Source organism: Cygnus atratus, chromosome 8 (genome assembly GCF_013377495.2).
Source record: "Cygnus atratus isolate AKBS03 ecotype Queensland, Australia chromosome 8, CAtr_DNAZoo_HiC_assembly, whole genome shotgun sequence".
In the NCBI taxonomy this organism is placed as follows: domain Eukaryota; kingdom Metazoa; phylum Chordata; class Aves; order Anseriformes; family Anatidae; genus Cygnus; species Cygnus atratus.
In genome coordinates this window covers 31,698,380-31,726,001 of record NC_066369.1, presented here as the reverse complement: position 1 = coordinate 31,726,001, position 27,622 = coordinate 31,698,380, and the positions used below count along the sequence as shown (strand labels likewise).

The 27,622-nt window shown below is 36.5% G+C and overlaps 1 protein-coding gene across 4 annotated transcripts in view; it reads right to left on the bottom strand.

Annotated features, from left to right (window-relative positions):
- Nucleotides 1–27,622, bottom strand: part of LRRC7 (leucine rich repeat containing 7) — a 156,947-nt gene that overhangs the window by 54,823 nt on the left and 74,502 nt on the right. Inside the window, exons 8-9 of one of the 4 annotated variants that reach the window (XM_050712363.1) lie at nt 3,773–3,836; nt 2,239–2,313 (exon numbers count right to left, since the gene is read on the bottom strand). In XM_050712363.1, the coding sequence (XP_050568320.1) occupies nt 2,239–2,313; nt 3,773–3,836 (139 nt within the window). Of the gene's footprint in view, nt 1–2,238; nt 2,314–3,772; nt 3,837–10,267; nt 11,880–16,220; nt 16,326–19,153; nt 19,680–19,709; nt 20,032–27,622 lie in introns of those variants that run through there. The other 3 variants (XR_004781423.2, XM_035564492.2, XM_035564491.2) reach the window with 3 other exon arrangements.

Genomic DNA, 27,622 nt, shown 5'->3' with positions numbered 1-27,622 from the left:
AGAAGTAATTTGCTTCTTGATTCATTACCACAAGATGATCACTTCATTATAGACATGAAATTTCACCAAAAATAAAAATCAACAAAAGAAGGTGCTGTTGTTTTTCCTATACTAAAACCTACAAGTGGAACAGCACAGAGATAGCACTGCTGGGTTTACAGTGAGTGAGCTGGATCTACAACCAAATGGCACAGATATGATTGCAAAGGAGGAGTGAGATAAGGCAGCACAGTACCATTACTAGAAGTTGCCATCTGCTTGCAGTGCCTTGCATTCACATTAACACTTTGTGATACACAAAAAGTACAGACTTGCTACAAAGAAGTTAAATGAGCAATATCAAAATTACATTTCAAAACAGATAAATGAACATTTATGGTCTATAAGAGAGCTTTATAGATTTGGGTAGACCACGGCAATAGCCTGTGAAATTGTATGGATTCTACAAAAGTTTTCGTGGTTTTTTTGTTTTTGCTTTTGTTTTTTTTTTAAGTTATTTACATATACTAGTGGTTATTAGTGGTTATTTACTGTACGTATGAAAAAGGCTAATAATTTTAGACAGCTTTATTTGTTAAACAATATGAATATAGCTTGCTTTTCATCTCCTACCTTGCTGACACCTGCTCTCTGCTTCTAAGTAGGCAGTTTCTTATTATCATTATTCAGATCTGAGTTGTTGTAAAAAGGGAAGAATCTCCCTTTCATCCCAACCTTTGCCATTCTAACAGTTGAATATAATCTTTGTTTCTAGCACAGACTACTGTTTTTTAAAACCAAATTATCAACACTGGAAACCTGACAAATCTCTAAATCTTAAAATCAATTCCTATTTGGTAATTCCTTTCTAATTCTAGGAGTCAAAATTTAAGGCTAGTATTAACTGTTTTAAACAGCCTGTCTTGGAGAATGTTTTCATAAAACATATGATCTTACTAGAATCAGATTTAGTAGACATAAATTATTCCCTGAAAAAAATTAACTTTCTTGGGACTCAGTTCCAAGATCTACAGAACACCTTCAACTCTGAACACCCTCTCTAGGGATTATGATAGCTCAGCAGGACTCTGTCTGGAACACATTTTAGCACTGGATATATTAACCAATTTCATTGTCATCAGAAAAGAAATAGAATAATGGTTAAAATATTTATGCCCACACCCTTTGTATAGCTGATTTCTTCTACTCAGTTACACTGCAGCAATAATACTGTAATATTTCTGTTCTTGATCTCCAGTTGATATCAGAATCAACAAATGGTTTCAAAATCAGCCTTTTTTTTCCCAGTAACAAAGTTCTCAAAAAGTGGACATTTGTACAGTGACTGAAGATGACCATTTGGTCATCCTGCCTAACACAAAATGAAAAATGATCATAAATTATTTTAGATTAAAAAGAGTCCTTGCTCAATGCAGAAAATTGAATTTTGATTAATAAATGTTCAAAGTTGAAAGAGGACATACCACTTCTCCTTACAACGCCTAAATGTTTTTATGCTAGATCTATTTCTAAAAGTTCCCTGCACCAGTGGAGCATCATTATGTGAAACATAAGATCTGCTACCTGTGTGGAAAAAGGTTAATGACTGGGATCTCTTTCCCCAGTCATTGTTGGTTAATATCAAATTATTTACGTCAATAAATACTGAAAAAAAATATCCAAGTTCTACCATGGGGTAGCAAGAACTCAGAAACAGCACTAATATAGATCCATGAGCCTAATGGTTAGATTTTTAAATAGTTTTTTTTTTTTTTCCTAAATGGAATGCTTTTAGAATGGAATGCTATCTTCATTCCACTGTCTCAGTCACTTCTAGAATAGTTGAACATGTATGTACCACCTGTTTTCTTTAATTTTATTTAGATTACTTAATAATTCCTCTTCCTTCTTAAAAGTCAAGTAGGGTTTTATAAAACTGCTAGTTAATGTATGGTGTCCGAGAAGACAACAGTAAACAATTTCCCTTCACAATAAAAACCACAAGAGGTTTAAATAAAACAGGCACATTCCCATTTAGACACTATCATGTAATAACACAACATTTAAAAGGTCTTCATATTTATGTCTGCTTTTAGGGTATGGCTACTATATTATTTTTTGATAACAACTAATTCACTTTAATTAACTTTAACTAGGAATATGCACCCATTCAAGAAATGCACATACATTCGTTTACTGCAGGGTAAATAGTTAATTATTAGCTTAACAGATTTGATTACATAAAATAAAATTTCATACCCCAGGTAGTATTTGCAAAGAATTATTGTCCATCCACAATTCCTTTAGATTTTGTATTTGTTCGAGAACCTCAGGCTGAGGAAAAGAATAGATAGTATTATGGACAGTTACAGAAACCTGTTGTTTTTTTTTAGCTAAATAAATAAGTATTTTCTTACAAAAAGATTCCCTCTATCTTTTTTTTTTTTTTTTTAAGCACACATCACACTCTCAGATAGCTAATGAAACAAACAGTATATTAAATGAACTGAATTTACATGTTATTGCTCTTCTTAAAAACTTGTAAGAAATGTAAGAAACCTTTGGAAATGAAATGAATACAAAGAAGAACTCCTTAGAAGCTCTTGTTCTTAGCAGCTTATTGGCAGTATGCAATTTATGAACAAGGCAAATAAGTGAAGTGAGAAATGTGGAGTTTTAGAAACAATCTGCTGAAAAGAAAGACCAAATCTCATCTTGCAGCACATGTTAAACTCTGCCTTTTACATAATTTATGGTCTCAAAAATAGCTTAACAGAGGCTGATTCCTGAATGCTTTCCTGAATATACCACATTTATGAACTACTTAATGTCTGTAATTGTCATATTCAATAGTTAAAACAGCAGCATGCAATGATCAAACCTTAAAATTACAATAATATTAAGCTGTAATCGGATGTTCTATTATTTTCAACATTATAGATGTCAGTGAGAGAAACAGAAAAGGGCAATTCCCCTAAATCATTTCTCATTCATTACAGCTGTGAAAATCGAGAATTATCAGGTCACCAACATTTCCATGTTTCAGCCTAAGCAGTATTTTTCTTTTTGATGAAACACAATTTTCACAGGTAAAACAAGACTTTCAATTTGCCTTAACTCTGTAAAGTTGTAGAGATTTTTTTCAAAGTCTGCCAGAAACTGATAAAATACTTCATTTGCTTCAGAATGAACCAGATTCTAGCATGTGAAAAGCCTGTAGTACTAGTTCACCAGAATTACTTAAACATTGCTAGAAAAAATGTATCTGTCTAACATCTTAGGACCTCATACTGACCTCATACTCAACAACCTCATACTGTTTCTGAGAAGTGTCAATTCCTACAGACATTGTAAAAACTTCCCTGAAGGGAACAGCAACTTGATTATTTTCTATATTAAGACTTGGGAAAATTCCTGAAAGCCATTCTATCCCAGGGAACCTGCTTTTGGTGTAAAAAAATTACTTCTGCTAACAGTAATTTCTAATATATTTGGGATTTAATGCTAGATTTTAACACGTAATTAACCCAGGTATTTACAATAAGATCACCAATTCATCTCACACTGAAGTAGTCCAACAGTAGCAACCGGCTGAGAATGAGAATCACTTTGATCTGAGCTGCAGAAGCTTGATGCAGATGAAGTGTACTACGTTATCGATGCTGACCTCATGGAAGACAACAAATCTATTTTACAGGTAAATGTGACCATAACATGTGGCCACAATACCGTAACGCCTTCCAAGTAAAAGTTTAATCTCCCAAGCACAGAACATCCAAAACACATTTCTTACCAGCTCAGAGAATTCATTATTGCCCAGATCAAGTCTCTCCAGTTGAGTCAGTTTATGCATTGACCTGTAACAGATTAGGAAATTTCTAAGATGAAATTTTTCCTTGGGAGCAGTCAGTCAAAATTTGCTTACAGAATAATAAAGCTCAGATGACATTGTTGTTGTAAGAAGAGTTACATCAGACGGACATTGTTGCAGATGAGAACAACACACTTCAGCTTCCCGACATTAGCTGAAGTTCTAGAACTGCTAGGATAGCAATAATTATTTTAATATAAAAATGAACATACAATCTTGGTATAATTTTGCAGAGTTGCTAAAGGAAAACGACTCATTTATAAGCAATTGAAAATCATATATAAATCATGACATCTATATTTGTAATTTTATGATCAATTTCTTTATAAACTACTAAAAGTGTTTAGTCTCTTTACGGCAAAAGTACAATGGATGCCTGTTACCTCCTTGAAACTGCATCTAACTTCAGCCATGGTACAAGAGTATTTTTGTGACAAGGATAAGCACAAAGCCTGCACACTGCACAGCTGGAGCTGAGCTGAGGCTTGTTTGGGGTCCTTGTGTTGGCTTAACAGACTGCACTGAGCCCACGGGGTCCTCTCCTCTTGGGGCTGCTGTATGGGTGACCTGAAACAGGGCTTCTGTTTCGGTGGTGAGGAAACTAACTCACACCAAGAAGCAATGGTATTCAGTGGTTTTTAGTGACACTCACTGTCTTCCAGTAGCTTAGGAAAAATCTAGCATCGTAAATGGATGAAAAACAGAAAACAGCTTTCTAATTAAACGAAACATTTGAGATTCACGCCTTTAACATGCTGCAAGGCACACCTAGGCAAGTATTCCTCTCTGTGCAGTCCGTGGCCGTGCAGCGCTGTGCTGCACTCAGCTGGCAGCTCCCGCCTAGGACCCTGCTGGGGCGAGAAAGGCTCCACGCAGCCGCAGCTGCAAAAGGCAGGGTGCAGATGACAGCAAAATAACCAAAGCAGCTTATCCTCTTCACAGCATTATGAAGGAGAGACAAGTAAGAACTTATCACGTGAAACTGAACCAAAAGTATCAAATATGCATGATGTAGTAAAGGGCTTTAAATGACAAATAATCGGGATTTATGTCTGCAACTGATCACCACATAACGGCCACAAAGGCACTTTCATTGCCTGGGCTCAGACGACTCAAACAGTGAAATAAGACGAAAAATGAAAAATGACTAAAAATGACTTGACGAAATTCCTGATTTATTGAAGTGAATGGAATAAATCTCCCAAGTTTATCTCTGGATTTGTGCTGTGAGGAAGAAATGGTTATTTCTAGTATAGCTTAGACCTATGTCACACCATATGTGGACTGACTCTGAAAACTATTTAATGTATCAGTTGTCAATATAGGTAAGCTTTTAAAAATACACGGAAGTTTTAAAAACTATACTGAGACTATATCATGGTCACTGATTCAAAGAAGTAATCCCAAAGCAGCAAAGATATTTTCAAAATGGAAGGAAAATTGCTAGGCAACTTTTTAACATGAGCTGAAGGACTGAATGTGCCTGAAGGGTGGCAGTGCAGTGATTTCTTTTATTGGAACGAATGTTCTGCTGTAGAGTAATGTACAACTTTGCTTATACTGGACCAAAAAAAACAAAAAAACAAAAAAAAAACCAACAAACATTTTTCTAAGGATGATTTACACCCTGATAGATATGAACTATTGCTACTTCACACCTTCCCAAAATGTTAGAATCCCATAGTTGTATGAAATTAAGATCATGAAGTTGCATTCAAAATTACTATGAGATTAGAGAGTAAGAGCAGTGTCCTCACTTGAATATATCGATCTTCATGGTTTACGATGGTTGACTTTTAAAGTAAGTAAATGATTTCAAATAGTGCACTCAATGCTTTATATTTAAAGAGGTTATTACATTTAAACCAAATAGCTTTATAAATATTACATACAGATTTTAATCATTTTGAAAATAAAATGGAATAATGAGATTATATTCCTCCAGGCCTGATAATGAAAGTTCTGCACTAAACAAGGCATTTCAGACATTAAGGCTTCCAGGGCCACAGGAGCTACTGCTGCGCAAGCGGTGCAACACGCCAGGGAGTGCCCTCGGGTGCTGGCTCGCGGCTTCCCTTCTGCTGCCTCAGCACGAGTGCTTCCTCGCCCAGCTTTGGCTCCTACTGGTTAGCTCTACCCAACTAATTCCTGGACATATCTGGGAGACAGCCTGGCCAGGACCCCTTCCAAAAGGCAGGCAACGTGGTTGCCCTGTTCTGGATAAAGTCCAAATTTAATAAATTAATTACTGCCTTTATTTCCGTGAACAAAACTGGAACAGGATAGTATCGCTGCTGTAGGACTTCTCTTTAAGCCCTGGTAGTCCAATGTGCACACAGTACTACATTTTGGTGGTGTTAAAAAGAAAAAAGAAAAAAAAAAAAAGAAAAAAGAAAAAAAAGGATAAAAGTAATTATTTAGTATTAACCTTGAAATTCTATTTAGAGGCCATCTGAGGTACTCAGCGTTCATCCTAATCCAAAAAAAAAAGCACACTCTTCCTTGATGGGATCTACAATATCAACAATTTTTCTCTGCAATTTCTATCAAAAGTAAAAATGATTATTAAAGACGCTATGGCTAAAAAATGGAGACCTGTTTTGACATTTGCATTATGGAAAATGAGATTGTGATGAGGTTATATAGAAAACATTGATGCATATTTATTATGATAAAACTTTACCTCCTCATGTTTAGTTTTCTAAAATAGGAGAAATAAATTATTTCACAAGAAATATAAATGCCATTTTTCAGTAGTAGAGTGGAGTACTTTCTACTAGGCATATATTATTAAAATGAAAAAGCAGGTAGATAAACGAATATTTAGCCCTCGTTTAAGAAGTTATGTATCTTATTAGATTTCTTTAATTAAACAGACTCTTTGACTGACCTACTGCATTTCTCCACCTTTCATCTTAACTTCAAGGAATGAATGTTAGGGTCATAACTTAAGATCAAGTGCCACATGTGCTTCTGTACTTTATAGAAATTAATGATCTGCAGAGAAAAGTTGTTAAAAGACATCTAGGACTCTTAGGCAAATAGTTCACTGCTGCACCAATCAAGTAATTTCTTTGATAGGACATCCTGTATCTAGCTCGTTATTGTTCATGTAACATTATTTCCACTATTTTCAAACACAGAAAATTTAAGCAAGGTAATGTATAAAAGCCAGTGCATTTACACAATGGTTTTGGGAAATGCAATGCCAAGTCCTTTGCAGCTGATGCCATCAGTACTGTGAAACTACTGGTAATATTGCTGCAGGTCATACTCCTATATTACTGATTTCTTCAGTGCCTTCTTTGTTCCTGTATCTCTGTTTTGACCTTTGCAGCTTTCTAAAATGTTCTTACATGTGTTTATTACTGGCCTCTTTTATTTTTTTATTTTTTTGTCCGGTTCTGCACAATCTCTGTCTCCTGTCAAGTCTTTGAGACTCAGCAACTAGGTTATTTCTGCTGATCACATGGTGTTTCGGAAATACCTCAAAACATTCACAGATTACTTTCAAAATCTTTTAATCTTTCAATGCTGAAGTCACCCTAATGCAGATTAATTCATGATAACATCTTCTTTTTAATGCCTTCTGATAGTTCATCTATTTAGTACTCACTTGAGCTCACTGTTCTCCATAGTTTCTCTATATTTTTCTTCTTCCTGTCCCACATCTTCCATCTATCTGATCAATAATCACAGATATCTTTGAGACAGAAAAGTAAAAGAGACCTTTTGTTTGTTTGCTAGAATGAGTGGTAGTTGCCTGCACAGCTCCGAAGGGGTTAGCACCTAAACTGAATGGAAAATCACAGCAAGTTTTTGACTACAAGGTGCAAAACAAGATGTTCTAGTTTAAACCTAAAGCATGGAGTGGTTAAATCCAACACTGTTGACTATGATTAATCAAGACTGAGCACACAGATTATTAAACAGAAACGACTTTTTATATACTCTACACTGACTCCCCTTTTAAGCTAGTAATACAACTCTTGATTCATGCTCCCCAGTTCCCAATCTGCTTCTTACCGCCTTTTTGCACTTAAAGTATTTATTACTTTGAATTATTATTGCTATAAAGCCAGAAGGAATAACGAAAATATTTTATCTTTCAACAGTAACTCTTCAACGTGCAAAAGTATCTGGAAGACAAGAAGCCGTTCACAAAGCAATAAGCACTGCACTGGCACAACAGAAGAGGACACTAAAGAAAGATAATGATGTCACCTGGACAATGTGAATATTTTCCACTCCTTTCCCCAGAGGATTCTGTTTTATATTATGCTCTCCATTAAAATTCTAGCAAAAATATGTTTTTAACTCCTCTGGTCCTCCAACTGCACTGTAATTCTCTTTCAAAATATCTTGCAAGACAGAGAAATTTTACAAAGCCAGACAAAAGCTAATTTTTTAAAACAAAGCTGCAACATACTCAAGTCAGCTCATTTACACCCCCTTTCTCCTTAAATAACACATAAATCCCTGAAAATGTTTACATTTGGTCTAACTTGCTCCTTCTAAAACTTTCACCATTGTGTCTTAATTGATTTAATATTAACCTAGTTTAGACTTCTGGCGCTTAGATACAAGTTGTAAATTTCTATACAAATTTTTAGATTAAGTCAAGTTAATGGAGAAAGTAATTACACTGGTAATTGCAAACACTTGATGACTAAGGACAGTCTTATTACCATAAAGAATCTCATTAACTTTATGAGGATTCTTTACACTAATGTGTGCAACCCCTGGCAGTATGTGCTCACAAGACTGGACTCAGCTTACGAAAAATGATTACAATTACTCAACCACAATTTACCAGTTGCCGTTTTGGAAATCGAAGTATTTCTGCTTAAAACAAATCAATCTGACCCTTCTGAAGACCAGCCATTTGTTCAGCAGTCAGGCAGTACCCACACTTTTAGCCTGAATGATTAGGTTGTGAAAAACAACTAAATATTACAAATCTTGACTACAGGTTTCACTCCTAAGTACCATACAAAGGTTTTATACCCTAGGAAACATCTCGGCATGTTAAGTGAGCATTGCAAGTTTATCTTTATTTACACTTGCAGACGTTAAAAGTTTTCCAGTTACAGCACTGGCTGCATGCACATTCACAAGTATCACTTAGTACATTGGCTTTACAACTAAAATGAGGAAATGTTACATATGTTTACAACAGACAGTTCTAGTGAAAACTTTTCTCTCAAAGGCAGTATTACTTGTGGCTTTACCGTTCTGCATTAAAGTTAATAAAAGCTTCTAGTGATTATGTTTCCCCATGCCCATGTTAACAATATGCTCCAAGAATAATCAGCCACAAGGCTGCAATTACCTGCTAACTGGAACTGGAAGCTGAACAGCAGCTTTTCTCTGGTATTTACATATATAATTACTGTTTATACACACATGGAATTATGCATCTTGAAATGTAAAACTCCGAAATTCGTCAATGATGAAACGAACGGTAATTTTAAATTACAAACAAGTTTGGGAAAACTTGTGCATTTCATACTGTCTTCTACCTTTGAAAAAAAACTTCTACTTTAAAGGGTTTGTTTGCAATACTGTAAGTTCGTTATAAAAAAACAACTTCTAAATACAGCTTTGAATCATGATTGCATAATATCTCAAGACAGTCAAATAAATAGTTTCAGAAACTGCAACATTTGTATGGAGACAGATTAATTTCATTTAGCTGATGCTGTATTAAAAGATAAAGCACACTGCCAAATGTACCCAAGGGAACATCATATGAGATTTTCCATTATCTTGTGATATTTTTGTCTCTTTCATGTAACTACTTATATTTTTCTTCTGCAAGATCCATTATATATTTTTTTATGTGGGGTCATTTTATAAAGATGGAAAAGGAAAGGTGCAATTATGAGTAATGCTCAGTTAAATATTCATTGCTTAAATGATGTAATGTAATTTAATTAATGTGATAATAAAACTTGCAGCCAAAATTTTCACATAAATCTTTATCCATATCACATTTGGATCCATTCTTCCACTCATAACTAACTGCAGGAGTTATATGCAGAAGATCTAATTCTCAGCTGTTGAAGTGGACCTCACAGTAGGTTCAGAATCAGGTGCATTTTTTTAGTTCTACACACAATAATGGACTGTAGTTCTCAGAAAACAACAAATGTGTGTCAGCCAGTGTAAAGAGTAGCTCAGACAGATTACTGAATACTTGGTGAAAAATCAACATTGCTTATAATAGTTTTAATAACATTTGCAATCCATAAACTGTAACTCATATTACAAAATTCAGTGGTATCAATTATAATTCATGGTAATTACGTACACTACCTAACATATCTTTCTTATGTTTTTGCACGTTTGCTTTAGTTGCCTTATTTAGAAGTTACATTTCTACACACTGTTAACACTTCAAATAACCAGGAAAATACCTTGCATTAACAGTTTCATAATAAATGAAGAAAGAAAAGACTCAACTACGACAACTTATTTTAAAGAAACCATGGCTTTACCACCAAAATCCTGGTTGGTTTTCTGACAGATATGAAATGGTGATTAAGTGAAGGTTTATTCAAACCTTCAATCACAAACTTCCACACATTTTTGATTTTTTTCTACATACAAAGAATTGTACTCATTAATAAAAATAACTCAAATAGGTAAAAAGTCATGAGTGAAAAGTGATTGTGTCAGAGACATGGTTAGATTTACATAACGATAAATACAATCAAAGATGCAGTACAATACTGCTATACAATGAATGCATAGTTCTTTTATGTTGTAATTCTACTAAGACAGGACTGATAAATTTACAACAGTTACATGATCTATTTCCTTGTGGAGCAACATAAAGGATTATGTTTATACAATTTTATGACAAATGGATACCCTTATTTTCTGAAGAAATAAAAAGCACATAAAAGGAAATATGTTGTCATTACTGGAATAACTGCTGTATTAATTTCAAATAATATTTTCTCACACTTTTGTTGTACACAATAACCTTTATTTCAAAGTTGTTAAAAATGTCACATTCAGGAGTCTCTTCCATTTCTGCTATTTTAAAATTTACAATATAACTTTAAATTTATTAATTATTCAGTTTAGAAGTTGCATTGTAAAATTAGTACCTAATGTTAATAGTCTACCTGTTGCAGAACAGTTAATTTTTAACCAGAACTACAACATTACATGATGCAACCACAGAGAACTATTTACTTCTACAGCACTTAACGGATTATAGAGAAATCTCACTATTAGTTTTCAGTGAATCTCAAGACAATGTATATCATTGCTAGAATATAACATATGTGGCATGAAAAGCGAAGAACTACAAGTATAAATTAATGTGTCATAAACAATTTAATCTACATTTTATCCAGACTTTATAATAACAGGATACGTTCAATTAAAAGCTTATTTGGAGGTTACCAAATATTGTTATACATAGACTGAAATATGTATATATTTATGAAGTAACTATCAAAAATAGCATTTATTTCAACTAAAGTTGTAAATCATATGTAAGAACTTACATTTCTGCAATCTTTAATACCAATCCACAAATCAGAGAATGTAGCAGAGACCATGAAGAACAAATAACTCCAGAAACCCCTGATCATAAGTGGCACTGTGTTGCTTTGTTGCTTTCATATGGTCTCATCGTTAACACAAACAGTTAGGAGCAGCTAGTCCACAAAGCATGCTGTCACCTTGGCTGCATGGCTCTCAGAAATACTACTGCAACATGCAGCACCGTGCTCAAAATTAACGCGAGTTAAATATACGGGAAAAGCAGACAGCATATTAATCTGCATTAAACATTCTGGACTAAGAGGCAGCCTTCATCAGCCTTTATATACCAGAAGTTTGGTTGCATAGTATAGTTTGGGAGAACTACCTCAACACAGTCTACTCGTGCTGATGCTCCTGATGCTGCCATTTCTGGTGCCCGAAAATCTGCTGACTCCACATCCTCTGCTGTTCGTGCCACTGTACACACACAGGCGATGGGCAAGGGCACGCTCTCCATCTTCAGATGCTAAGATGAGAAAAATCAGTTTCAATGCCCAAAAGATGGAACTGCTGGTGCAGAAGGTGTCTAAACACAACCCATTCATCTATGGCACTGGAGACTTGTGAGACTTTATCTAATTCTATCAAGGGATTAAAATAAAAAGCACCACAAAAACAAAATTCCTACATACAGAAACTGGAAATCAAGCTCTTTCATGATTCAGTCAGAATAAAAACACATAGGAAAACATTTCAGGAAAAAACATTTGTGTACAATATGCAAGGATTTTAGAAAGACACTTAAAATAATGTATAGGAAACAAAGTTCCGAACAATTTTGTTTATGGTATAAATGGATCAGATCTCTAAAATCAATCTCTCAGTTCAGTTTTGAACTGCGTTATAACTGGAAAGATTTGCTTGATTAATTGCAGAGAAAGGTGAACTCTTCATAATGTTGACCCTTGCTCACACACAAAATTCTTTCCCAATACAGCTTATAAAACTATTGGGAAAGAGTATTCTAAATTTCAATTCAGATCTGCTTCTGCTTACCTGATTACATAAATAAACAGAACACACAGTAACCTTATTACCCATTGCAATGCTCCTAGCAATATCAAGGCTTTGCAAATAAATTTTTATACTTTTTTTTTCTTTACCATCCTTTTTTTCCTCTTTTCATTTTGCATCTGCTTCCTGGATTCTTCTACTTTCTTCATAAAACAGGCTTTGCATGGTTAAAACCAGGGTTAATGAAAGTTTCCACTTCCTGGACTGAATTAGTCGAGTCAGCCTCATCTGGTGCACAAGGTGTTCCTCTGCATGTGCGGGTGCAGGGGAGCCCTTGCGTGCAGCAAAGCCCATTTGCAGCCTGAGCAGAATTTTAGTAATGCCAAACTTGCCTGGTGAAGCCAATGACGTTGGATGTCTCTTGCATCACCATTAAAAATTAAATTTATCCCATGACCAGTAGTCATCCAAATTCATTATTCAACTGCATTAATGGGAACCTTAACAAACCAACCATGTTACACAGTTATTAACAGAGTTTACATTGTTCTTATCATATTTTTGAAGGTATCTGAAAAGTATCTTACAGGCCTATTTTCCTCTTTGTTGGAGCCAAATAATCCTTGATACATCAATTCACAGCATGACCCTGAAATACCCCATTTTGCTTATGAATCACTACTTGAATCACTACTTTCCTTTGGTATAGAAAATTGAATATTTTTCCTTCACATTTGGTATTTTCTATACCATGCTGTTTATCTCAGAGAAATCTGGAGGAACAATTCAGAAAGTAAAAGAAAATATACCCCCGCTTGTGGGATTAAATGGCCTCATCTAAACTATTGCTCCTCTTCCAGAAAGTAATCCATGTTTCTTAACCTTAAAATGCTGATTGCAATGAAAAACGTGAACATACGAAATACATTTGCAAAATTTCTATGTATATATATTTAAAAACATTCAAAATACAAGTAGCAACAAACATACAGTTATTCTGTCTGTGAATTTCATAATTAATATTCCTGGAGATAAGTATGAGGTTTGGCACATTTGAGTTACAGGGTAAATACAACCTAATTGTCACTAAACTTCCGTGCAAATTTACATCCACTAAACTCTGTGGCGCTGATGACACCAATGATTTAATTCATCAGTCTATGATGTCTGCATTTGGACAAAGAACCAATCATAATTTTCACATAATATATACATAACATAGGTGACATAATGACAATAAAAAATGCTCAACAACAAATACACCTGTCTTTAACAGTTATGAACTCAGGATCCATTGTGGACATCTAAATTCAAAACCATTGAAACAGAGCAAGACTGACTGCATCAATCACTGCCAGAAAGGTCACCTCCCCATTTCAGCCTAAAACATTAGATATTTGGTAAATGATATATTTGGCAACTTCTATTTTGTTGACAGTGTAATAATACATTGAAAAGTAAACAGCAGATTTGTAGACACTATAGTACCGATCAACTTGAACATTTTAATAATTTTAGTCAACTTTCTATATACAAAATCACAGGGGTATTTGGGATCTGGGTCTCCAACATTTTGAAGACAGAGGAGAAGCAGGCTCTAGGTTTCCTATTACTAAATGCTGAATAAAAATTTCCTATATTTCATCAGGATATACAACTTATTATTCAAATCTCTAAAGCATTCACCACTTGATTTATACCCTTATGTGCTAGTTTTGCATGGAATGAATGAATATAAGTTACAGAGAGACCTACTTCTGACATGCAAGACTGAAGATGCAGTTTTGGCCCTGCTTTCCCATTTACTTTGCCAGAGAGCAGGAAGAAGGCCTAACTTAAGGTGCTGAATAACCAACCAGGAGGAAACAAGTTCAAAGGGCATTAATGAATACCTGAGGAGTAAAAATTAACTGAATCAGCTAACCCAAAAAACAAGAGCCAAAGAATTTTATCCTCAACACATTTCTTATTTAGTAGTCCTTTTGATTCCTATTTCTACTTAAATATAGCCTGAAGACAGCATCAACACACATAAAAACCAGGAATATTTCTACAGCTAAAGCGAGAGCAATGAAAGGGTAATGTGCTAGAAAAAGACAAGGATGAATTGGAGATGAAAACTGATGGGACGCAATAACAATCTACATGTTAATCAAGGAAGAAGGATGAAGCAGTCAGAGACGTAAAGGAGCACATGAGAAAATGTGAAAGCAGAAGGACAACCGCTGCTGTAGCACATGAAATATCTGTATATAAAATATGTGCATTATAGTTAAGCATTCTCAGTAAAATGGCTGATGTCTTCTGTAATCCCCAGTAGAGTTTTAACTGGGTGTATCATTTTTAAGATCTGGAAGATCATTACTGACGAGCTCTCCACATTAGGTACGTTGCCACTCACTAAGCAATGCTTTTGGCTGCAGTGGCTGATTGCCAGCAGGGCTATGGCAAACATCACAAGAAAATTAATGCCGTCTGATATACACAGCACTTGGGAGTGGGTGCCAGACACTTGGCAACGACTTCTATCCAAAAGACATGCTTAAAAAGAAAAAAACAAGCAAGTGCAGGGCCATGATGCGATCTTCCTATTTGGTTATTAGAGGGCTGTTGGAGGTAGACAAAAAGATAATATTCCATTTGGAAGTATGGCAAACGTGCAAGACTTGTTTCATAGTTCAATGACAGGAAGCAAGCTGCAACACAGAGCTTGTGAGCTTGAACCGAACAGGTCCATTGGAGACACCGAAATAGGAGAGGTGCGGAACAGCCACGTGTGCTAAGAAGTCAGCTACAAGGCATAAATGCTGGGCATAACTGGTATCTTCTGGACATTTGTACAAATATATTTCAGTAGGAAATATAAATATAAATAGTTAATAACTCACTGACCAGCTACAGAAAATAACTGTGATATAAGAATAACGACCACTGCAATCTATTCACACATACGTACTCTACAGTTCTTCAAAAGGAAGTCAACCACTTTTTATACGTTTAGAAATATAAAGAGCTGAGAGCCATCATGCTTTCCATGATTATTTTTTATTTTTCTGATTATATAAATAAAATGCCTCATGGTACAGTGAATTTTTCAGGGCTTGAGGGGAATGATCACACCAGGTAATGTGTCGAGTACCTCGAGTCGATCACGGGTTAATCGCTGTCTGCATGGTGCCCTTGCGACGCGCTGCCGGAGCGCCTTCCGAGGCTGTCCCACCCCACTCATGGGACATGGGACAAATGGACGCTGCTGAAGTTCACAGCCCTCAGCGTCCACAGGTGCAGTTTCTACAATTTGATAAAGCAACGGATGGCAACAACTGACGATGTCTTTTTACATGTGTTTATCCCAGAACCATCGATCCTTAATCTGGCGATCTACTGAATGGCAGAGACACGCTGTCCCAGGGCATCAGGCCGAGGTGTTTCTCAAAGCTGACACCAGAGAGCTAACACAGCGCAGGGCACGCAGACGCTCCGAGGTGGTAACACGTGCCTCTAGTGGTCTCCTGTTCCAGCTGGGAGAAAGACAAGGTCTGCGATGGCCATGGCAGGTAAAAACCCCATCCTGTTCTCAATGCATTCCGTAGTCATCTTCTCTAAATTTAAATTGCTGTTGTCATATCAACTGTACACAGGTGTCTTTATTCTGCAGATGTTTTTCAATCAAGTAGAATTAACACTGACTTAAGGTGTCCTGAGTATACTGAGCAATTTCCTTGCATACCATAAAACAACCATACCCGAGAAAGCTGAGCACACAAATTAGATCTCATTAATAACAGTCAGCGTGAACCCTTTGTGTCTGTAGCTTCAATGTTCTGGGAGGAGCTCAGGGTTCTGGTATAATTGAGAACAAAATGAGTGTAAGGTGTACCAGGGTGATTCTTCATGGTTAAAAATGTTCTCCCCTCCTACCATTTTGTATTGTGAAGACTCTATCTGAAATTTAACCCTAGTCAGATAGAAAATATAAGTCAATTTTGGATCTGTTAAATGGAAGTTTTTACACAAATAAGTGATAAATACATACAAAAATATTCGGTATATGAAACAAGCCTGCTTATAAAACTCTAAGTTCTTCTGTGTCCTTCCTTTGCCCATTTGAAACATTAAAATTGCACACAACACAAACACTGTCAGATAAGAACCACTAATCCATAAGCTAATTCATTAGAACCATTAGTTCATAAGCTAAAGTAATGTCAGGATTATCCTGGATGACAGGAAAAGTACCGGAATATGTTCAATGAGCTACATGTTCTGGCTGTATCATCTCTCAGACTGTCCCTTACTGGAGATATGGCAAAAAATTGCCACTATTACCTTTAGGCAAGAATAATTATGGCAATTTTTCAGATAAGCTTGACCCACTATATATGTTGGAAAAGCACTCTTGTAACAGGAAAGCAATAAAATGCATTTTTCTGCATCTTTGAGTAGCAAATATATTTAATTTAAAACAGCCTTATTGGAAGACATGTAGTAGTAGTTTCTTAACTACTTATTAAAATACCAGCAATATTTTAATAAAGTAGTGCCAAAGTACTAAGTCATTTAGAATATGATTTATTAAACTCAGCCAGAGTTACCATTAAAGAAAACAGGTCATCATGAAAGATGAAAACATTTGTAATCTCAAAGTGCAAGAAACAGTTTACATCTTTATAATAAACTAGGAAGAAAGTGGAACAGCATTTCAAAAAATAGCAGTCTAAAGTTATGCTTCTAAATCTATATTTAAATGTTCCTGGACATATTCTCAACTGATATAAATAATTGGTTCCATTGACTTCAACACACTTCACACAAACTGCGGTTTTTGCAAATCTACTTCCTAAAACAGAATTTTGGAGGTGGTAAGGATCTTAGGTTTATAAATGTTATTTAAGTGAATGGAACTCATGTTCTTAAGTCACAAGAATGCTTCCAACAATTCCATCGTCAGGATCAATGGAAATAATAATTATCAGTTTTATTCATCAAATTTAATACTTGAAAAAAACAAAATGGATTGTGGTGTTTTAGATGGCTGAATATCTTTCAGAATCTTTCATTGGCTCACTCCAAGCAAGACCATATCTGTAGTCTTTCAACATGGCAAAACCTAGAAATGTTTGTGCTTATCTTAAAGTCAAAGCAAAGTAGTATTGAAATAAGGAACAAGAACAAAATAACTTTATCTGACAGTGTTTCAAAACTGTGTTTCTATAAATCACCAAAGATACTCATGAAAGATATGTGACAGTTTCTATACTAAAATGATTACTTATAGAGGAATGCCAGCATTCAACACATACAATGTATTTATATAAGACCTGACTACATTATTCTCTTTATTTTTTCAATTCAAAACAAAGTCTTAGCTACAGAAAGTCATAAGACCTTTAACTCTCTACAGGTAGATACTTCCAATTTGCAAACAACCTCTGAAAAATACCTGCCATTATTTTAGATATGTTCTGCCAAGGCAGAATCTAGTCTATACCACTTTATATTGTTTCCTTACCAAGTTACTGTGTATTTTTTATACATTTCTTAAGATGCTGCTTAGTAACCTTGATCCTTTGAGTCTCCTTATACACAGTCTCAGTACTTCTAAGAAATGAGCAACAGGAAGGAAGGAAGGAAGGAAGGAAGGAAGATAAATATCAAACTTTCACATTATATTTATGGCAAAAAAACTACACTAGAAATTCAAAAGATAGAAAAATCCATTAAATTTAATTTCATAGTTAGACTGAACTCTTCTGGGTGAAAAATGGGATTCTCCCCCCCTATACATTTTGTGATAATGTATTTTCATCTTTGAAGACACAACAGATACACTACGTATGCACAAAAAGATTTGTTGATTGGTTTCACAATTCCATTCATTACCCAGAAGGAAAAAGTTAATAGATGGTATCCTTCTTGTTTCTGTTTGAAATATCTTTCATGGAAAATTTCAGATGACAGTGACTTTCTGTGCTTTCAAATCACTGGAAGAAAACAGACCCTTTGCCCTTTATCGTGTAAGAATTTCAAGCATCCATAATAATATATTATGCAAAAATAGAAACTTGTATTTTCCACAGAATTTTTGAGAACTGCTCAATCGTGGAACTAGAATGCACAGAAGTACTGTTGTAATGCAAGAAGTGGCAGTAAAAACCCAGAGATTCCCTTTAGAACTTGGGACATTTGCAGAAAAAAGCAAAACAGAAGATTACCAGCTTTATATCAGATTGCCTACAATAGGTATGTCTAAACAATAATTTTACAAGTGAAATGTGAATTTTGACAGAAAATATACTTATTAGCCTCAATCCTCAGAAATATGACTGTGTGGCTAAAACATACTGCCAGTATTTTTGCATAGTTACATTTTATTACAATGAAAACCTAAAGCTGTGCAATCAAGACTAGAAACCATCAGTTTACATTTTAAAACTGAAAACACATGAATACAAAAAGGTTAATTATAACAACAGGAAAAAAAATACCTTTCACCATCATCACTTCCCTAAGGTCATGATATTCCTGACTCAAGATGACAGGTATAAAAGATACGAAGGTTGCACTAAAACAACTGCAAACTGATGGCACAGGTATTTAAAAAATAAGTATCTTTCAGAAATGTACTTTAATGTAATGTTCTTAAATGTACTTTAATGTAATTTAAAACAACAACTATAAAGAGTAATAGGATAATGCATGTCAACTTCTTCGAAGGAATATAAAATTGCTGATCTACACAAAGAATCTGACAACATACTTGTATCACTTGTGATAAAAACTTACCATTTCTGGTTGATTTCAGACAGTGTGCTTAATAATCAACAAAATTTGCTTTGCACGGGGAGCAGATTTCACGCAGCAATGCACCAAGTTCAAACCGGCAGGACTGCAACAGGTGCCACCAGAGTTTAATCTTTCCACAATTTCCTTGTGAGAACGAAGATTCTGACAGCAGGAGGCCGGAGTGGCCACCCGGGCAGGCCGCATCCTGGCCCTTGAGCCCGTCAGGACGCCCGGGACCAGTTCCAGCGGTGGGGCAGGGACCGCCCAGCCTCTTCCCACCTTCGCCCCCTACTAGTCTGCAAGGGAGAGGTTCCCAAGGCACAAGCATTGCTTTTGTCTTCCAGCAAAACGCAAAGGGGTGCATGTCAATCTTAAAAGAAGAGAGACCTTGGGAGGTGAGGATGGCTCTGAACTCAGAGAATTCTCCTTCCGATGTCTCATGGCCAGCTTATTCTCATCTTTCCTCTGCCAAACAGATGAGCCTGTCCAGGCCAAAGAATCTCCTCTTCCAAGTTGCCTCTCCTGACTGTGTGTAGAGACAAACACTAACATATTTCCCCTCAACTTCTGTTTTCACGGCAATATGCTATTTTTAGAGCCTTGTGACACTACACATTTTGCAATCATTATTTTTCCCACAGGATTTGGACCTTCTTTAGCTCTTCCTGGTCCTTGTTGCATTTGAAACTTTTCCTAATGGGGTCTCCCTTATTTTTTGTACAGTGCCACAAATGCTTCTTCATCTCCAGTAGAAAAACTTTGTCAAAGAACATTGGGCTTTGTGAGGACTCTGTTGGGTTGATGACTCATAGACATTTTACATCCCAGTAATACACCAATGTCTTTTTTCTCCAGTGTGTTTTCTGACTGAAGAACCCCTAATTTATAGCATAATTTCATATTAGTCCCTCAGTACATGACCTTGCACACCGTATTATTAAATTTCACCCAGTTTTAATTGCTCATCTTTAGAATTCCACAGTTCTTCCAATTTTAGAGGCTGTTCTTGAGAACTTGATCTAAAACTTTTACTCTTCACACAGCAAATTAATTCTGAGCACTAGCTGAAGGCCAAGACAAGGCCTGTTTTTTTCCAAACATTAGCTGCCAAGGACCCATCTCTTTGGTAATGTCTTCATTGTATGTTATTTCCTAAAAGCATGGTATTGTAAACAACAACACAACCCTAATAGCTCTAATATCTATTGTCAAGAAAATCAAAGAAGAGATGAGAAGCCACAGCTTGAGGTGGGAAATGGTGAGTCATTAAGATGAGTGCAGCAAATACAAGTATTTTCTCATCAATTACCAGCGCCTACAGTTTCTCAGACCCTAGTGACTCACCATTTACAATTGCGGTTTCTACAGTTTTTCAATTTCACCAGTTTCTACTGAAAGATATCCTACAAAACCCTGAGAAGGTGTTTTCCTCAGCTCAAACAGCTCTAAAAGCAAAGACCATACTAACTACTTCAATTTACTCAAAGATGTTTGAAAAACCCCAGGCAGGCTGCCTGGCTGCTCGGTGCAGGTACTGTTTCCAGGTTCCTTCCTGAGATATGAAGTACCCCAGACTCCTCTCAGGAATTCAACAGGATATTAATGTCCCCAAACTTTCAGTGTAGGAGTGTCAAGTCTGCTATGAAGAGCAATGAATATTTATGACAGAGCCTAATTTCAGAAAATATAAATTTAAATGCAAATTAAAGAGCTTCTGTAAGAGTAGTAACCAGACCAGGTTTCAATGGGACTGTTAGACAACTAAACAATTTTTGTTGTTACAGAAATGTGCTCAGAACATTTCTTTCCAACTAAGCTGTAAATTCACATACCAGCTTTGAAGAACCGAGGGAGATTTACTTCAATCAATGTAATAACTCAGCACTATCCTGAAACAACCAGGCATCCTCAGTGTGCAAACAAGCAAAGTGATGAACATTAGGGAGGGGAACCATCTGAGTTTTGTGTATGTGCCACTGTTCCTAAAACACCTGGCTAAAAATATTAGGAAAACTGGCAATTTAGACTTGGGGTAGGGTTAATTTCTGGATTAGCTAGTTTGGATTGTTATGCCAGGTTAGTTGCTGTTAACCATTTGACGAGAGAAAGAGAGACAGCACATGCATATATGTTTATATAGCTTATATATGTGGATATGTATATATAAACACATACACATATTTTATCTAACTACATAAATGTGCACACAAACACACCAAAAGCATATTTATATATGACTCCCACATGTTTCTGCTTTTTAAACATGGTGGTGTAGCTATGTTATATGAGATTTTAGGCTTTACGATTTCCTCTTCCATCTTAAGTGGGTACTTTCATCAGCCTGAGTACGCTGGTTCCTTTGAGCTCCAATGCATTTGAATGGGTCTTTGGTTTAAGTTATAAAAGACAACCTGTATTATTAATGCACAAACCAAGCTGTACTCAAACTCCTGGAAAAAAGTCAAGATGGATATAAAAATATTGCCTGTGCTAGACATGTAAAGTCTGCCTAACAGATCTACCTTACCACTTATAAGAAATAAACAAAACAAAAACCACCACCACCACCACCAACAACAAAACAACCAAACAACCAAAGAAAAAACTAGGAAAATAATGCCAAAATTTAACCAGATGCCCATTGGTAGTAGGGCAATAGCAATATATCCTTTTCAATAATCTAGATTTACATCTAGTTTGAACACAGAAGCTTTTGATTTTTATTCTTTTAGGGAGAATATCAGTCTGTATTTGGAAGGTCTACTGCCCAATAGTACATTTATTGAAACTAAACATCCAGAAAATAGGCACCAGGACTCAAACTGTGGTCAGAAATGAAGCAATCATACCCACAGGCTGCCTGCAGAACCCAGCTCCTGCTGCGTGATTTAAGGTTGACTCACGTAACACAGAAATTGTTTCCTACAGCGTGGGCAGCACAAACACGACTTCAGTATTTGTATCCACTGGGAATTTTCATTCAGCTAGTTTGAGGGAACTTCTCAGAAACAACTAATTGGTTGGAAGAGGTGTACTTTCTAACAATGTGTGCTAACACAAACAGAAGTGCTCTGCAGCTGAAACTCACAGACATCAGTAAAATCCACTTACCGAACAGCGAGAAAACATAGCGGTACTTTTTATCATTTACTTAAATCCTCAAATAAAATTATTAAATACACTGAGCACCAGAGTGGTTGGATTAATCACACATCTTAGTCAGTGTCAACCCATTTTGTGGTTCTTATGGAAGTGTCCAATACTCAGAGCCAGTCCGATAGCCTTAGATTGAAGTACAGGCCTTAAGAGTTCACAGTCCCAACACAAAATTTATTTGGCAAATGGCTTCAAAAACATCAACACAAACACTGCTAACCTAACAATTTTTTAGCCACTAGGTTAGAAAGGGCCTCATTGTGCACTCATACAGAAAAACAGCACTCCAATTTGCTTGTATCAGAGGTGAGACAAAGCCAGCTAAGCTGAAGCTGCAATTAAGAGTGGGAAATGAAGAGGGTAACAGAGGTGTGAAAGCTGTTTATCCAGACTGAAATGGGAATATTGCAACAACAACCTGAGCACCTATTTCACGGTCACCAAGTTATGTGTGCTCACACACTCATACACTTCATATTTGTCAGAAAGACTCCTGGTTCACCATCATAATTTTAAAACAGCAAGATATACCTGCACCTCTGAGGCCCAGAGATGCTGGTACCCATCCCTCCCTGCATTGGCAGGGTCAGGCCCCACGTGAGCAGCCCTTCACGAGCAATGTCTGGCCTCTGGGGTCAGCGGTGCCAGCTTTTTTCAGGATGGCTCTGGACAGGTAAGAGGAAAATAATCAAGTCCTTCCTGTCAGCTAAGCAAGCTAAATTGCTGCTGTGAGAAGATCAAGACATGTGCAAGACTTAAAGCAATACAAAGCTACCTGTGCAAAGGACCTGAGAAAATCCAAAGCGAACATGGCTAAAAAAAAATAAAATGGGAGACTTAGAAGACATCCTTCAAAGAGATGAAAACAAGTCCAAATAAGGAAAATAGAACAGAATGGTTAGCTATAAAAGGCCAGAAACTATCTTCAGAAATATTTGAAAAAAGGCATAAAAAGTAATAATAAATCTTTCTTCAAGCACCTCAGGAGCAGGAAGCCTGCCAGAGCCTATGGAAAGGATATAAAAGGAATGCTCAGGAAAAAAGAAAAGAAGGTCACAGCAGAAAAACTAAATTAATTTTCTGCATTTGTATTCAGAGCTTGGGCAGGCTCCCATGCTGCAGTGCTTACCCACAGAGAATCAACTGGGGGATTTGTCTTAAGCAGAAGTCTCAATAAAGCAAACCAAATGAACAGCGCAAAATTGCTGAGATGAAATGGTACTCAGGTAAAAAGCTCTAACAATATGCACGTATGACACACAAAACCTCTCATACAGTGCTTCAGCGCTAGATGACTGGGAAGTGTATAACTACTGGCACAACAGCTTTTGAATTACTCCAGGATAAGTCTAGGAAACCACATATCACTGGCTGGCATCTGTACCAGACAAATTAACAGAAAATGTTCTAAACAATAATGTAAGGAAATAACAAAGTAAAGAGAAATATGACACACTGGGAAAAAATCAACAGTTTTTCTGATGAGAGGGGGTGACTCAGAAACCTCCTGGAGCCATTTGAAAGAGTCAAGAGTACAAGAGATTTGGACAATATAGTCTACCAAACTGGAAATTCTTAACCTAAGCATCTATGTGATGAGAGAAGGTCTTCGTGCAAGTAAATAAATGGCTGCAGATTGGAAAAAAATAAAATTAAATGAGTGGGTGTAGGAGGAGGAGCTGCCAACAGAAGTCAGGCTCTGGGCTGGGGCACATGCTGCTGAAGTTGTTAGTAAATGACTCAGAAAAGGATGTTAATGAAAAGAGGTTTTCAGTAACCAAGTTTTTCAGGCCTTGCAAGGTGAGTGTCAACCACTGCCACAGACAGGACTGAGGGCGAGATAGGTCCTTGTAGGCACCTGTGGGACTCTGGAGGTCTCCTACCGCAGTTCTCCAAGTGGCTCTCCCTTGGCAGCCTCCTGTTCTCCCATATCTTCCCATCCAGGTTGAACCAGAGCATTGTTCAGCAGGATAGAAAACTGGGAATTACATCCCTCCACTCTGAGAAATAACTCAAACACAGAATAATTAAACACTGAGGCACAAATTGCCTCATTCAAAACCCATTGAAGCTAACAGGAATCTCTCCACTGAATTTAATTGCTTCCGTTTGGGTGCAAAATGCCTGAAAACATCACTGGCAATTGAAAGCCTTGCCTCTAGCTCCAAATACATATTCAGTAGGGTAGCATTACAGAACAGAATGCTACACAGCTATCGGGAGCTGCGGTCTATTAAACATCGCCCTGAGCTATTACACTGTGATATTACATGTCGCTACAGCGACTAAAGATCAAGTAGACTTTTATCCAAACAGAATAATATAAATTATGTTGCTCGATTCTTCAAGCCAAAGAGGGCCTTGTGATCAAGGTGGTAACATAGTTCAGGCTTAGGAAACTTAGTCAGAATATCACAAATGCTCCAGAAAATTAACAGAAATTAAAAGAGAAGAAAACACATTTTTCTGGTTTTGTTGCACAAATTAATGCTTAATAAAATATTTGCAATATTGGCTAGAGATTTCCAAACACTTCTAATTTCCCCAAAGCTCTTGGAAACAGATATCCATAACAATCTTTAATCAAACTATTTTCAGTATATAAAAGTAGCAGTAAACCTAAGAGGATTTTCTGAAGAGAAAGTACTGCTGACAGAATACAGCAACATCCTGCAGCACGTTCATTTGAAAACTAAGGTACATCTCCAGACCACTATGATACAGCAAGACAAGGTTGTTTTAAATGTTTGGTATGCTTGTCAGAAGAAATCAGAAAACTTTTCAAAACGTTTTATGAATAATGCTTCACTAATTTCCTATCAGGGAAATGCTGGGGAATACAGCGATATGTTTAGATCTGTTTTATGTGCTGTAAAATTATGTTGACAAATTCAACAGTCAAATGAGAGCTCTCATTTTTTAATGCAAGATGTATTAAAGATTGACATTTTTGAGATCTAAGCTCTGGTTAGAGAGCTACCTTTCAGCCAGTGATCATTAGTATTTACTTAATCTGAGGATTTTGTAAATAATTTTTGAACATTCTGCATTCAGTTACTATGGATACATTTTACAACAGTCTTGACCCGTTGACTGAGTAGCAAAAATAGAGCTATGGTAAACACAAAGCACATTTAATTGCTATTTATGCCAAAATGCTAAACATTCCTTTAAAAATTCTTTATATGCATATATCTGACAGCACAGAACAGGTGAAAGAACATGATCTGCTTTTTGATAACTTTTTGTTCCACATTTTCTAAGTTGCACTGAGCATGGTAACAGTTCTGAGCAGAAGTTACTTGAAATGGTCTTACAGTACACTTCAAAACTATTTAAAAGCCAAAGTACACTATTAAAATTTTTATTTACCTTCCTTTTCAGGTCTACTCTTACATCAGAATTACTGAACAAACTACCAGCATAATTAGGTTACCTTATCCACAGTACATCAAATAAACTGTAGGATAAGAAAGAAAGCCTTCAAGCACCTAGCCGAAAGACCTCCATTCACCTAGTTTATCACTAGAGCGTAAAATGCATTCCGCTTTACATTACTGCATTTGTGTTCCTAATTGCAGGTTGTTCTCTCACAGGCACAGTGTTCTTGTCACAATTACTGTCATGCAAGCCCGGTGCCGAATTTGGAAGCCTTACTGGTTTCCCTGTACAGCCCAAACATCAGCATTGGTGCACCAGCTCTGCCTGCCGGGTGCAGGGACTTGCGCTCGGCCTCGGCCTCGCCGCTCCTCCGCAGCCTCCAGCCCAGCCACGGCCTTCCCAGGCCCACTCCAGTGCCGGGAGCAGCAGCTATAGCCCGGCAGGTATGTCTTTGTGTGAAAGAGGGCAAATTCACCGCTCTAGGAAGCGGGGTGTGTATCCTCTACATTAGTACTCCGTCACAGGCGTCAACTTTTGCCCATCTATTACACTACATCTTTTTGTTTGTTTGTTTTGTTTTGTTTTTTTGCTTGCAGAGAAAATTGCTCCGGAGGACAAAAAAGTCCAGAAATACATAGATCTCTCATTTTTGCCTCAGCTCATGCAAAAATGACCTTGCCATCTTTCTTCCCTCTTACTTTATTTTTTAATACAACTATTTCACCAACAGTTTTAAGGACAGCATTTGCACAAGCAAAAGCTTTTATTTCCACTCTCAGTAGTATACAGCAAAGCCTTCTGCCACAGCGCGGAGCAGAGAACAAACACACCTGCAAATAATGTTTCCCTTGGTTACAGGAGTCACGGAATTTCCTTACTGTCAGAATCACGCAGGGGGAAAAGTCACGCTTAGCCACCTTAGCAAACCTAGTGCTGCTGAAACCAGAGGCTACTACCCTTAGGTAGGAGGTCTTCCAAACACATGCCGAACTTGACAATTGCCTGGTAAGCACCATGTATCACCGAAGTAACAGAGCACTGATCATTTTTATCAGTAGTAAGTACACACAAGTCTAACCTTGCTGCCATTGACCTCAGTGAAAATGTATCACCGTCATTAGGATTATCATTAGACCAGAAGTATCAAACTATTCCATTTGATTAAAATTATTCTATTGTGGAATTCCAGTTCTTCAATCCTAGCACACACACAATCCATTTATTCTCACAAGTACCTTCTGTGCGCAGAGACTTCCCTTCTAAATGAGACCGGTATTTCGGAGCTGGCCTACATAACATGCATACACTGTAGCGTATGTATGGCATTTCCGATGTTAAAGGCCTCAAAGGCTACGGATGTGCCCTCCCACCAGGTCTTATTTTTAAATGCAGATACACCCTTTGGGAGCAGACTGAAGGGGCTTCACAGGAAAAAAAAAAAAAAAAAAAAAAAAGTGTTTTCCAATGATATTGGGAATATATCCTTTAACATAAAAAATAGCTTTCCTTTAAAAAAGAAAAGTGTTTTGCCTTTAGTTAAATGCCCACGGGAAGTAGTGAAAACATCATTATATCCCATATAGGTGTAAAATGCCTGTACATCAGGTTTTAGTAAACGCGTGGTTGCTGAACAAAGTGCCCTTTTTAAATGAATTAAATAACAATCAATTTTGTATCAGCAAAGTTGCATAAATACAGTCGATTCACCATCATTATAACTCTCACTTATAATGGGGACATATGACCTCCATTTAGAACAATTCCCATATCCATGGATATTTTTTCATTGGTAAGGATCCCTGTCACATAAAACATTTATATAATGTTGGTCTGACTGTAAAAATGTACTCCCTGCTTTATGCAGTGGTACTTCCTATATTCAGAATGGGAACCCTCAATTTTATTTTTCATTTTTTTTTTACTATTTCCTTT